We start from the raw sequence: 12,667 nt of genomic DNA on the forward strand, positions 1-12,667 counted from the left end.
GGGGGAGAAAAAAGAAAGTGAAAAAAAAATCCCTAAATGTTCACCTTTCCAGGCCACGTGACTCATTAATGTATGCAACAAGGACTTCAGAGCCCTGAGATATACCTACCATTTCCTTGAATGCACTTTCTATGGCCCCAATAACCAGGCACTCATGTGGGATCTTCTTCTCAGTGAAGAAGCGTGTTGGAGGGGTGCTGGGCGAGCCTGGGGCCCCCACACCACCACGCAGGGAGGCCGCCCGCGTCAGCGTCCTGCTGTTGGTGGCTGGGTTGTCGGGCTCCTCTCCCAGGCAGGTGGGTGGGAGGACGGCCGTGTTCCTCAGGATGTCCACGATCTCCTGCAGCTGTTCCAGGATATGGTGCTGCAGCAGTTTGGAAGCAACCACAGCTGCCCCCGACCCAGCGTGTCCATCAAACAGGGACCAGTAGTACAGGTTGATCCCATCTGTGTCCTGGAAAAGCAGGAGGGGAAGAAAGGGAAAGAAAAAGAGATGGTCACCATTACACAGCCACGAGTGAGGTGACCGGTGGCACAGGGGCAGCAGGTAAAACACAGGTAGCTTTCCCAGAGGTAACCTTCTTTCTGAAATGGAGAAATACCCACTGTGTTAGTACAGCTCTGGCAGGACGGAGAGATGCTTATTTTTGCCACACATCGCCACCATTTTTTTTTTTCTTTTTTCTTTTCCTTAATCCCCTCAAAAAAAAAAAAAAAGGCTGAACTTGCAATCTTCCTTACTTTACAGTCATCATAGGATGCACTGACCAAGCACAGCTACCGCTGTGAGATTAAGTTAATTTCCTAATGACTGTGTAGATCAGAAGGAAAGCATTTGAAAATCACATCACTGATACATGATGGACCTACCTCCATGGAGACCAAAATTCTACACAAGAGAGCACCTGATACTTCTGTGACTTATTTTCCACTAGGCATGAGACAAAAGACCTCAGTTTGACATCTAGTAACAAGACGTGACTCCCACTTCCATGACTGGTAGATAAGGACCATCCGTGCTGGCAGATGGGACAGCTCAGGCTTTCTCTGCCTGTGCCAGCCCAGGAACCAGCACAGGACAGAGGTCCTCGAGGATGGCAGACACAAGTGGGACCAGCTACACTCCACCCGTGCTAGCCTACACATTCACTGCCTAGTTCTTCCCAATCCTCTGAAAAGTTTCCTGGACAGTACTGGAGTTGCATACCCTCTGATCAGAAGAGCTATGCAAGTGTTTTGGTATAGCTCTCAGCATAATAGTATGCTTTTAGATCCTATATTTTAGCTCAGCTCCTAGCATGCCAGTCAGCACAACTGCTCTCATACAGGCAGAGTATCCAGAAAAAGTAGATTTTGTAGACCTCAGTATTAAAATTAAGGTATATGTGGTAATATTATATATTTGTTCAGCAGTTATTGATCAATGATGTGATTTTCAAATATTTTTCTCTTTCTGCTCCACACAGTCTCCTCTGACAGGTGTAAGTCAGCTCCACTATTGCTCTGATTTGAGCAGAAACCATGTTTTTGTGGTGGGGTGCCCTATTACTCAGATAGGGCCCACTAACCAAGGGCTGGAGGCAGACTAAGTTCTGGGCAGCACAGGCTCCGATCTGCCTGAAAAATACCAAGGAGCCATAACCTAAATAATGTCAACTTTTTTGGGGAGAAATTCACCTAGAAATCCTCAGGGAAGCATTTAAGGCATAGCAATACCTGTTTTTGCATGACAGCATATTTGGCAGCTGCATGTGGAAAGAGTCTTTCCAGTCTCTCCTTTACCCTCCCTTTCTTCTTAATCCTGCACCTTCTCCCAGCTATGCTGAAACAAATATTTGTGGGGCTGCCTTGCAAGTCAGATGTGGGTGGACTAATACAGATTTAGAAACAAATCATTTTGCAAGGGACAGGAATCAGGCAACACTGTTGCAAAACACCTCATACTAAAAAAGCATAACCTAGATTTCATGCAGTCAAAGAACTTAAAAATTTTATCTGCATGTCATGCTGACTGTGGTCTAATTTAGGATGACAGACACAATTTGTTCCATTCACCCAAACACTGCTCCCTTACACAGCAGATCAGCATGTAGTCTAGGCACCACCTGCATCCCAGCACCTGATGCCCAAAGCACTGCTTATTTCAAACTTATTGTCAGGGCTGTGAACTGCAGCTCCTTTACTTTCTGCTGTTCCAACTGCTCCACAAAGGTGCCAACCACTGGTTGTAGGACATGGCAGACAGGTTGGAGTAAGAACACCATGAATTGTCATTTGCAGATTCAAAAGACATCATTCATTGTTGCCCCGAGCTACAAAATCCGAAACCTAATGCAAAGTGTCTCTTTTAGCAACATGTATATAGACCATCACTACAAGTTCATGCTGTTGAAAGGGCAGAATTAATCACTGAACAAGCATTATTACTTATAACTTACTTTGTTGAAATGCACATTTATTTAAAAGCCTTGATTATAAAAATTACATAAAAGTCTTTTTTTTTTTTTTTTTTAGCTTATAGCATTGCTGCTGTAGTAAAGTTCAAACATATTCTTAACCAGTGCATTAACAATACAGCCATCTACACAGTGGAGAGTTCCTCCAAGAGAAGGAATTCAGTCTATTGTGAATTCTTCGTTTCATTAATGAAATGCTGAGAAAAGGGAGTATTGTCCTACAGTACTGGATTACTTACCACAGTAAGGATCATACAGGATACAACCTATAATGGTGGAAAACCCAACAAGTGTACATATTTCCGAATGTGGCTCCTTAGTCAGACCCACCCACCTACCCAGTCTGGTAAATTCACCAAAAAACCTGTTGTGAAACTTCACCCTTGAAGGCATGACTGGCAGTTGTGCTAGCTTGCTCCGGGCTCAGAATCCCTCCAAGTTCACACAACAGTTGGCTGTAAAACTCTGCTTAAGCAATTTTTAATGGATAACAGGATTACTGACTAAAAAACCTGTTTGTAAAAATAGATTGCTATTCATGCAAAATGTAAAGTATTTTGCCAACAGAAACAAGTATCCCAAAGTGAAAGTATTTCAGCTGAAAACTGAAACCATTTATTAAAAATGGCAACACTGTGCCTCCTGGGAGTTGTAGATCAAACTACTTCTGCTCCCATTCTTCTCTTCGGGTTTGGCTCCCTGGCCAAAATCCACCTCATGATGCATCACGGATAATGCTTCCACAGCTTATGTCTTCATGTCATTCAAAAGGTGCTACTCCTTTAGAGATGTGATGTGTTGCCTTCGGGGCAAAAAGCATAAAGGCATTACAGCTCTGAGTGAAATGGAAATATTTTACCTTCTACCTAGAGGAAGAAGATATTTTGTCATCGCCCTTCCCCTACCTCCAGTCTATAACAGAAACTTACAATTAAGAACAAGTTTAACCCCCCCCAAACACACTTATTTTCTTAAGTTTTCCAAAGCAAGCCCCCACCAAAGTCTGTATTAGAGCTTTTTAGAAGATAAAGGAGAAGAGTTACTAACACAATTCACTCTCATTATTATGAGCACAACACTGGTTATGTCCTACAATGAACAAGCCTGTGGTGGTGCATTTCCCCCCCCTCCCCTGGGCCGCTCTACGATCTCAGGAATTGCCATTGGGCCTTGGCCTTTGTGGAGTGAGTTGGGCGCTGAAACATCCCTTGACCGTACCAGAAACTCTTGCACGGCTGAGGTGGGGAACGGCACTGACTGTACCAGGAACTCCTGTTGCCTGGCCAAGGTGGGCGACAAGAGCGGGGATAATTCGTCATCCCCTGACATCCTTATCTGGATCATAGCTCACGTGGAACGGTACCATTGTTACTGGAATCTTGCAAATTCTAGTAACTACCGACTCGGACTGGGGCCAATATGGAAACTCGGACTGTGGCCAATATGGAAATTTATGGACGACTAAAGCCAATCATCTTGCAACCCTACAAACAGTGGTCCTAAGTGAGGCCCTTTGAGCTCTCCTGGACCACAGTGGGCTGCAACCAGCATCTCCCTCTGAGTGGGACACCACTCAGAGCTTGCGAACTCTCAAGTTTGTGGTATTTGGAGGACCATTGCCGAAAGCTGACGACGGGACCTGGGCTGAAACTTTTCACTCCTTGAGGCTCAACCCCTCACCCATTGAGAAATGCTGAGACGTTTGAAGCGAATATTTCACGGAACTCGAGGGTAATTTTTAACAGGTATATCTTTATATATTTACCTATCTTTGTGTTTGTGTGTGTGTGAATTGATGGAGGTACCCGATAGCAAGTATAGTATAAATATTACCATCTCAAATCTGTAATTAAGTCACTGTTGTGATTGTAGTAGACTTTATTACTTCGTAAATGTTAAATTAGTTAATGATTAAGCACTGTTAAAATCTTGTGATCCACCTTAAAATTGTGAATGAACCTTAGACTGCTGCTAGACACATATAATCCCTTAGACATAAACCGTTGACCAAGTCTGGGACTAGGAGTGGATCGAGCCACACCTAAGCTCCATCAGCAGTTTAGAAAGCAAGGGGGTCTTCTCTGAACCTCGTGACTCAACGGGAGGGTCTCCCTTACCCTTTTGCATCTTCGGTCTCGGTATAAATCATTCTAGCTCCATTCTAACTCAATTTTTCCTTTGTATGTTTCATCCATGTAGGAACTGATAGAGAGAACCTTGCCATTGAACTTTGTTAAGTCGCACTTTTATAAATTCCTATTAAAACCACTTTTGCTAATACCATTGACGGTGATTCTTTAAGTGATCTAAATCACTCATCTGCGACAAAGCCTCATGTGAACTTGGTAGTCAAATAAGGTGCCATCAGAGACCGGGAAGCTTTAAAACAGACCAGAACAATGGCCCATGAAAAAAAGTGAAATTGAAATGTTACCACTTATTTCCTCTAAGCCAATGGGCAGCACAAATCAGGACAGAGAAGCTCACACGGGCCTGAGCTGTATTCTCGGGCTGTCACTGACATGAACACAGGCACGTCAGCTATGATGGTGGTTCTGGAGTTCCCTGATCTTGTCCTTTTTGGAGTAGTAATTCTTAAACAAGAGGGTGTTGTTCAGCTAAGTTCAGACATCTACACTGCACACCTCAAGATAGTTCTTTAAATTGCCCTTATACTCAGCAGAGAGAAAAAAACCCTGCACTTTCAGACTATGCTCATCTCATTCCGAAGTAGACTTATTTCTCCCTAATAACTGCAGAAGTACCCTAGACAACTGAGAAGTCTGTATTATAAGCATATACGTCAGGGGAGATGACTGCCATAATGCTGCTCTTATACACACACTCTGTGTGAGATGCTCTAGGGCCTTAACTTCAGTTGGGATCTGCAGGCATTACTGTAATCTAAATATTAGTCTCCAGAAACTTCTATGTATTGCTATGAAGCTTCATTTACTTTTAAACTAGCAAAAAGAGTATAACCACGAATAACCTATTAGCTGTCTAAAAAAGGAAGAAGAATCAAATTCGTTTCCCCCACCCTGAGAATAAAAACAGCTCTTCTGTTAGAAAGAAATGAATTCTCCAAAACCATACCAATTTGATGAGAATTAAATATATGGTGCACACAAAGCAGCGACTCAGAGAACAAACAGGGCCGGCAGTCAGGGCGCACAGATGAGACAAAAAGCACGAAAAAGTCCTTGCTTTTCCTCCCACAGCTGAGATGACCTCCGTAGCCACCAAGCGATTACCTGTTTTGGTATCCATAGGCATGGCTGTTCTCTCTTTCACATTTGGGAGCTTGAACTTCTACCCAAAAGTATTGACATTCTGCAAACTCTCAGAAAACATCTATTTCTACTAGCTCTGGCGGTATTCTGTCAAAAGCAGTCTTTCAAACATCAGTCTCCATTTGTTCTTTTAACTGGACAGAGCCCTCAAGTGGGAGTATGATTGGTCATCACAGTGATTTATTTTACATTTTCTTTCAAAAAATTCAGATTTAACAACATTCTGAATAGCTACCAGATACATGAAGAGCAAACAGATCCTTCACTGCACTGACCTTACAATCAATTTCCAGTATGTACTAGGAAATTTAATAAGCTTCAGGCTCCTCAACTGCTGACCCAGCTTTCAGGAAGGTTCAGCTGTCTCCTGGGTTTTGTAATTTTAAATATAATTAAGACATGCAAAGTTTCGGGTCAAGCAATGGATGAGAAATCATGAAAGAAAATGCATATATACACACACACACAAACACATAATTAGGGCTCAACTACAGAAAAAAAAAAAAATGGGCAGCCTTGGCAATATATAGCAATCAATTTGGGACAAGTTTTTCAGGTAAGCTAGACAGTGGTCCTACACTGCAAACTTTTAGGTTTTTTTTTTTTATGAAGCTAATTCCTAACAGGCAAATAAATCATGTTGCCACTAACGATTTATTCCGAAAACCACAACCTACTCTGACTATTGTTCCAAACACGAACTATACTCACAAAATGCATTAGAGCGTGTCTTTAGTTCTCAAAATCTGAACTGGGTGAGCAATTGCTATCCCATCCTCAGAGAAAAGCCTCCTCACGTTACTGATGATACGTTCAGCTACCTGTGGTAGGCAATCAGCCTTGTGTCACACAAGACAAACACTCTGTCCCATCTCTGTGACAAAGAAAATTGCAGAATTAATAATTATGTATCTTCACATTACAATGACAATTAATTATGTATCACATTAAGTCCTGCAACCCGAATGTCACTATGACAATATCCTGGCATAGGATTCCCACTTCACCCACTGATGGTCTTCAGTATTCATCAGCAAGGTACCTCATAGTTAAAGGCATTTAAAAATAGTGCCAGTGAAAAAGCTGTGCAATTTAAAGTGAATGCTCCTGAATGGGGACAGAGGGCAAACATGATTAATCAAGCAGCAGTGGAATGGGGTGGGGGAAAGGGGAGAGAATTAATTGAGGGTTGAATTTGCAGAGCCTTTTCTTTCGCTGCCCTGCTCAGTTAATCACCTGCTCTTTCAAGAAGAAAAACCTACTTACGCTATTTAACAGGTTTCCTTGGATTATTGTGTGTGTCGGGGCTGAAGAAATGTTCACTTCTCCATCTCCTCACTTCTGGCCCATCACCTCCTCCTTCTCACCCTCGAAAGCTCTCCAGAGTCTACCTGCAGAGTCAAGGCCGTGATAGCAGCACCCAACCCACACGGACAACCTGTGGATCTCCGACTCCTTTATGCTGCCTTGCCAAAGCATGGGGCTGCATTGATAGGGTCAGCATTAAATAACAATAATCACACAACCTCAGATGAAGCTGCCAGTTAAGTTTCACAAACTTCCCAGAAAGCAGGGTAAAACAAAGATGGCATCTGGCCTTCTCAGAGTCTATGGAAAAAAAGAAAAATCTGAATGAAATGGACTCTGTTAAATTAAGAGACACTTTAAGTTCCAGTTCCTAGTTCTCTTGTGCTCCACACTTTAAAAAAAACTATGCAAGAACAAGAATAAATTTTTCTTTTCATTGGACAAATACTCAATAAACTCATCCCTTCTTCCTTCAATATTTCTACAAGGTGCTTCACCACTCAGATTATTTCAGATCGTGTGTTACGGTGGGATTTCTCTAGGAGGCATTTACAGAATTCAACCTCTGGCTTTCTTACTAAATACTTGCTGGGATGATATTATCCCATTCACCGTAGTGCCTCAAGTCTGAATTCTACATCCTATTGATACAGAGTAAGTTGCACCCTTATCACATTTAACACCAACTCATAGACTCCTTAAAAAATATTTGCTAACAATGCTATGTGAGGACAAAACACAATATTATACTTTACAGTATAAAAATATGAAAACGTAAACATATGATACATTACAGAAATGTATACATCTTTTTTTCCTTTTTAAATATATTCAACTAGCAAAGAAAGGTACCAAGGAAAAAATCCTACTAATTGCTAGTGTAAGACTGCCCTCTAGGAGAAAACTTTCTCCAGAAATACACTGCTTGTTTTGGGAAAATATATTACAAATTTAAATTCACATGCTGTGGTCTAATAACACGGTAGAATAAGTTTTACACAGCTAAATAATGAATGCTATAGCACTCATTCAAGTGTCATGTAGAAAACAGAAGTAAATCTGTAGATAAGAAGAGAACATATAAAGAACACAATAACAAGTAGCATGAAAACAGTATACTATATTATACGGATCAGCTGGCTACTCACTTCAGACATTATGCTCATTTCTGGTCAAAATGTGTCAGAAATAGAAGAAAGAACAGGAGATTTGAAATAAAAATGTTTCTTTCAAGAAGCTTGAAAGGGAGTGGCTGTTTATTCCAAAATAGAGATAAAAGATATAGAATCAAAGTAGGAAATACACCAATAAAGAGAGGAAGAGAAATCAAAAAATTCCACGAGATATATCTCATAACACAGGGCAACTGGATATTTAACAAGGCTGACAATCATTAAGTTCAAAATGGATAAGAAGAACAGCTTTCAAAAATATGCAGTCAGTTTATAGACCCTACCATTATGATATCATCACAGTATGACAATAATGATGGATACCATCAAGGCTAGTGAAGACACCTTTTCAATAATGAAATAGTTTTATACCCCTGTATTTTTAATGCAATCTAAACATATTAACTATGTAATGTTTGGAAAAAAGTTCCTTCTGAGGAAGATGATTAACCATGCAGTATAGTATATACAACATAGTGTGCCTTTTGTGCTCAAGAAGCATCTGATACTACTCAAAGCTGGAAGTTAACTGGACTTTGTGAAACACGGCTACAAAGCTTTCTTTGTCCCATGTCCCAAGCATGCCCCCAAAATATGAAAACACAGGCAAATTCACAGCTACATTCACCCACATCCTTGATGCAGAGGCCCCTGACCAGGTAGGCCTGGAAATTAAATGTGGTGTTAGATCAGAGCGAGTACCTCTGCACAGCACCAAGATGCTTCTGCCCGGGTTGGTGTCTGCACAGGGGTCTTTGCAGTGTGCTGTGTGCATGACACAGCAATGCCCTTTGAGTCAAACAAACCCATTACCTGGACGAAGCACGTTGTTGCTTATCTTGATGTGTTTTATATACACGAACAAGTACTGCGGCCAAATGCTTGCTTCATTAATTTTTGTATGCATTAATTATGTTTAAATACACTCATGGAACGAAGCATCTGCATGAGCCAATAGCAGACAATTGCATGGGCTTTCTAGGAAAGACTTTTTAAAATGCGGACTGTTAAAACAAATTCTGTTTTGCCTTGCATGAGTGTATGCAGAACTCACTAGTCCCAGCAAGCACAGGGCACAATTCTTTATCCAGCAGTGTTCAAATATGTACTTGAAAAAAAACCATGACTGTCTGAATACAATGAGGAATATCAGCACACAGAAACTGGGACAGGTGATTTAAGGAAAGATTTGAAAGAGGAAAGAACAGGGCTATTTGCAAACCTGGAAAATCTGTCGGAGTCTGAAAATGTTGCAGCAATGAAGAAATATGAAACAGAACAGGAGAAGCAAGAGGTGGAGAAGGACACAGTGCAAGAGGAATGCTTGTTGCTCAGAACCCCGATGACCCCTGCAGCCATCAGGTGTACCAAGCCATGAGGTTTTGGGAGAGAGACTGAAGCAGACTGCTAATCACAACGTGGTTTAAAACAAAAACAAAAAAACCCCAAAAAACCCAAATAAAGGGTACTTACAGTCCACTGAAAGACTAATTATCACTTAGGGAGAACTTGTGTTCTCCCAGCAGCAGAAAGACTGCATATCCACGTTGTCTGACTCCAACATTCAGATAGGGCATTTAGTGTTACGTGGCTAAATGTCTGAATCGAACACAGACTATCAATCATTGCTGGAGCCTGAGCTCATGCTTAAAGAGCAAATGAAGTAATTAGCCAGTCAGGATACAAGACAGATGAAGAACAGCAGATGACTGCCAGTAGACAAGTGCATGACGTACATCACTCTCCACACACAGAGAGGAGCCATAGTCCGCAAAAATCATTGAATTCAGTGCGCTGGACAACCTTACCCTGTCTGCATAAACCAACCTTGCTACACGCGATACTGCTTCAGTGAAAAGAACCCAAATGACTGTCTAACCCTTAATAAAATTGTATGACTGTATAAACAGTGATACTGCTACGCTTGCAGTGACTGTCACTGGACAAGTCAACCACAGCCATTAAACTCTCAGTATTCTGCAGCAGTTAAATTTCTCAAGATTGTATTTTCAGAAATGAAACAAAAGGGAAAATCCAAGGAGTATTCCCCTCCCCATCTTCAAACTAAAATGTCTTAGATGCAAGGAGCATTTTTCAGTGCAAGAAATTAAAAAACAAGTAGTAGAACTAAGAAAAATACAGTTGTGTTCTGTATTTAAGCAGAGATAATAAAAGGTAACTGAAAATATATGAAACATTCAGTAAACATCTTTTAGTGTCATATTGCCACATCCTTTTATGTTTATTTCGTGCTTCTCCACTGACAAGATGCAGAAGTCTGCTTACCGAATTGTCTTTCAGCTGGAGACCTTCTCCATTGGGCAGCGACGACCTCCGTTTTGTTGAAGAGTTCTTGTTTGGTGTAGAATTAGCGCCTCCAGCTTTCTTCTTGACAAAGAGGACTTCACAGCTGGCTTGATCTTCATTGTGTGTGCTCTTCCCTGCATTTATTACCCTAAGAAAAAACAAAACAAAAAAAGAAAACAAGGGACATGTCCAAGTTAGCAAAGCACAGAAGCCTCCACCTGTATCTCATACGTGACTCAAGATGTACAGAACCATAGCCCAGATGTATTGCAAATACCAACTGCATTAAAATACCTGACTTTCTTACACACATACATATACATACATACACACATGCATACTTGCTTGTTTCCATACACCTACACATGGCATAACAAGCATTTTTCACAGAACTATGTGAATAAGAACCATGGTATCATGAGAATATTTTACCCTTAGGTGTACCATACTTTTCTTTAAAGGGACTACTTGATGGTCAAGGCTGATAACACTTATGCCTCCTAGTTGAAACATGAGATCCCCAGTTGCTTTTCTACCTGCCAGCCTCTCTTCTATGGTGAATAATGAATCTGTTGGCTATGGGTGTGCATCCTGTCAAGTTCCAAGTCTTGCACAAACAAAATACCTGCAATAAATCTAAAAAGCTGTTACTGTTAAAGGCACAGAAAAATATGCAACTGCTATCAGTCTGTTTAAAGGGCATGTATTAGAAATGCTGTGACAGAAATACAAAGGAAAGGCTTTGCCTTACGTTCCAACATGCAAGTCAAGCTTGCTTGTACCACAGCAACACAGAGAGATGCATACTAAATACACCCCTCTAGTACTGCAGAACAACATAAACCCCCCACCTCCCAGGAAAACCCTCACACCTCTGTCCCACCTGCAGCATAGAGAGCAGAAGATTTGCACCAAGAGCCGCAGGCATGCGGAAACCAGCACTAAGAGCTCAGTACAAGCTTCCAACAGCCAGGGGTATCCTGAGACTTGCATCACAACTGCTCATCTTCCTTCCATTGGTGATAACAGCTATTCCGCCACCAACATTTTAAAACCCTAATCAGAAGTTCGCATTATCCAAGATACTGTGGTTACCATCATCCATCTCAGAACAGCCAAGTTCAAACGTATTTTCCACTTTCTACACGAGAACCTCTTCACAAACTGACTAATTTTGCATCAATTGACACCATCTTCAGTAGGACACATGCTTTGAGAGGGAAAACCTGTGCAAGCTGGGACCAAGTCCTGTTCCAACCAAGCAAAGGCATTGCCACTTTGATGCAGGCATGTCTTCTTCCACAAACACTATCTAACCGCAAAAAGGCTTGAGTCACCTAACAGGCTGACGGCCAGAGACAGCGTTTCCACTACTGGACAAACACTGAGTTTCACATCAGGCACACGATATCTTTAAAAACAACTGCTGCCTCCCCAGAAAGTAAAACAGCTTGAAGGCACATCATAATCCTGATGGCAAGTTCAAGACATACCTGACTTCTTGATCTCTAATGTTTTCACTACAGTAAAATTTTATATAACAGGAAAACACTTGCTAAAGGTTGTTGAAACAAAAAGAAAACAAAAACCAAAGGAAGGCCTGCAGGGGATTCTGCCCCAGCTTGCCTGCTCTTGCTGAAATGTCAATTCTGTGTCAGCCTTGCTTAGAGGTAATATATTCTTTTGATTTTCAAGGAGCAACATGATACTGTGACATGCAAATGAGTATTCCTGCCTCTGATTAGAAAAAACAGTCGTCTTCTAAGAAAATGTGCATCCACTACAATTAACTGTTTTCAGAAACTGAAAGTTTCTTTACAGTTCCAAATGTCACACGCTGCAGTCTGACATCTGTATGCACAATACCACCAGTTGTTTACAAGTATTTATTGTAAATAAACACCAACTGTGGATAAAATTATTTTGTGAAACACACAGAGAGCAGAGATGAAGGAGCATCTATTTGCAAGGCATCTGTGAGCAGTTTAACCACTCACCCCCTGTAGTGCCTAACCTTTGAGCAACTGGAGAACAAACATTGAGACGCGTTAAGCTTCCAGTTTGAAAACTCAACATTTTCTTGACATTAGGAAAAATGAAAGCATATATTAAGAAACGCGGGGCGGGGGGG

The 12,667-nt window shown here is 41.3% G+C and overlaps 1 protein-coding gene across 1 annotated transcript in view; it reads right to left on the minus strand.

The window, feature by feature from the left end:
- Positions 1–109: 109 nt before the first annotated feature.
- Positions 110–12,667, minus strand: part of LOC104080442 (protein phosphatase 1H-like) — a gene marked incomplete at its 3' end in the record, with an annotated part of 28,118 nt that continues 15,560 nt past the window's right edge. Inside the window, exons 3-4 of the mRNA XM_009582840.1 lie at positions 10,516–10,684; positions 110–454 (exon numbers count right to left, since the gene is read on the minus strand). Of these exons, the coding sequence (XP_009581135.1) occupies positions 110–454; positions 10,516–10,684 (514 nt within the window). The remainder of the gene's footprint in view (positions 455–10,515; positions 10,685–12,667) is intronic.

This window comes from Fulmarus glacialis, unplaced genomic scaffold (assembly GCF_000690835.1).
Source record: "Fulmarus glacialis isolate BGI_N327 unplaced genomic scaffold, ASM69083v1 scaffold18178, whole genome shotgun sequence".
Classification (NCBI taxonomy): domain Eukaryota; kingdom Metazoa; phylum Chordata; class Aves; order Procellariiformes; family Procellariidae; genus Fulmarus; species Fulmarus glacialis.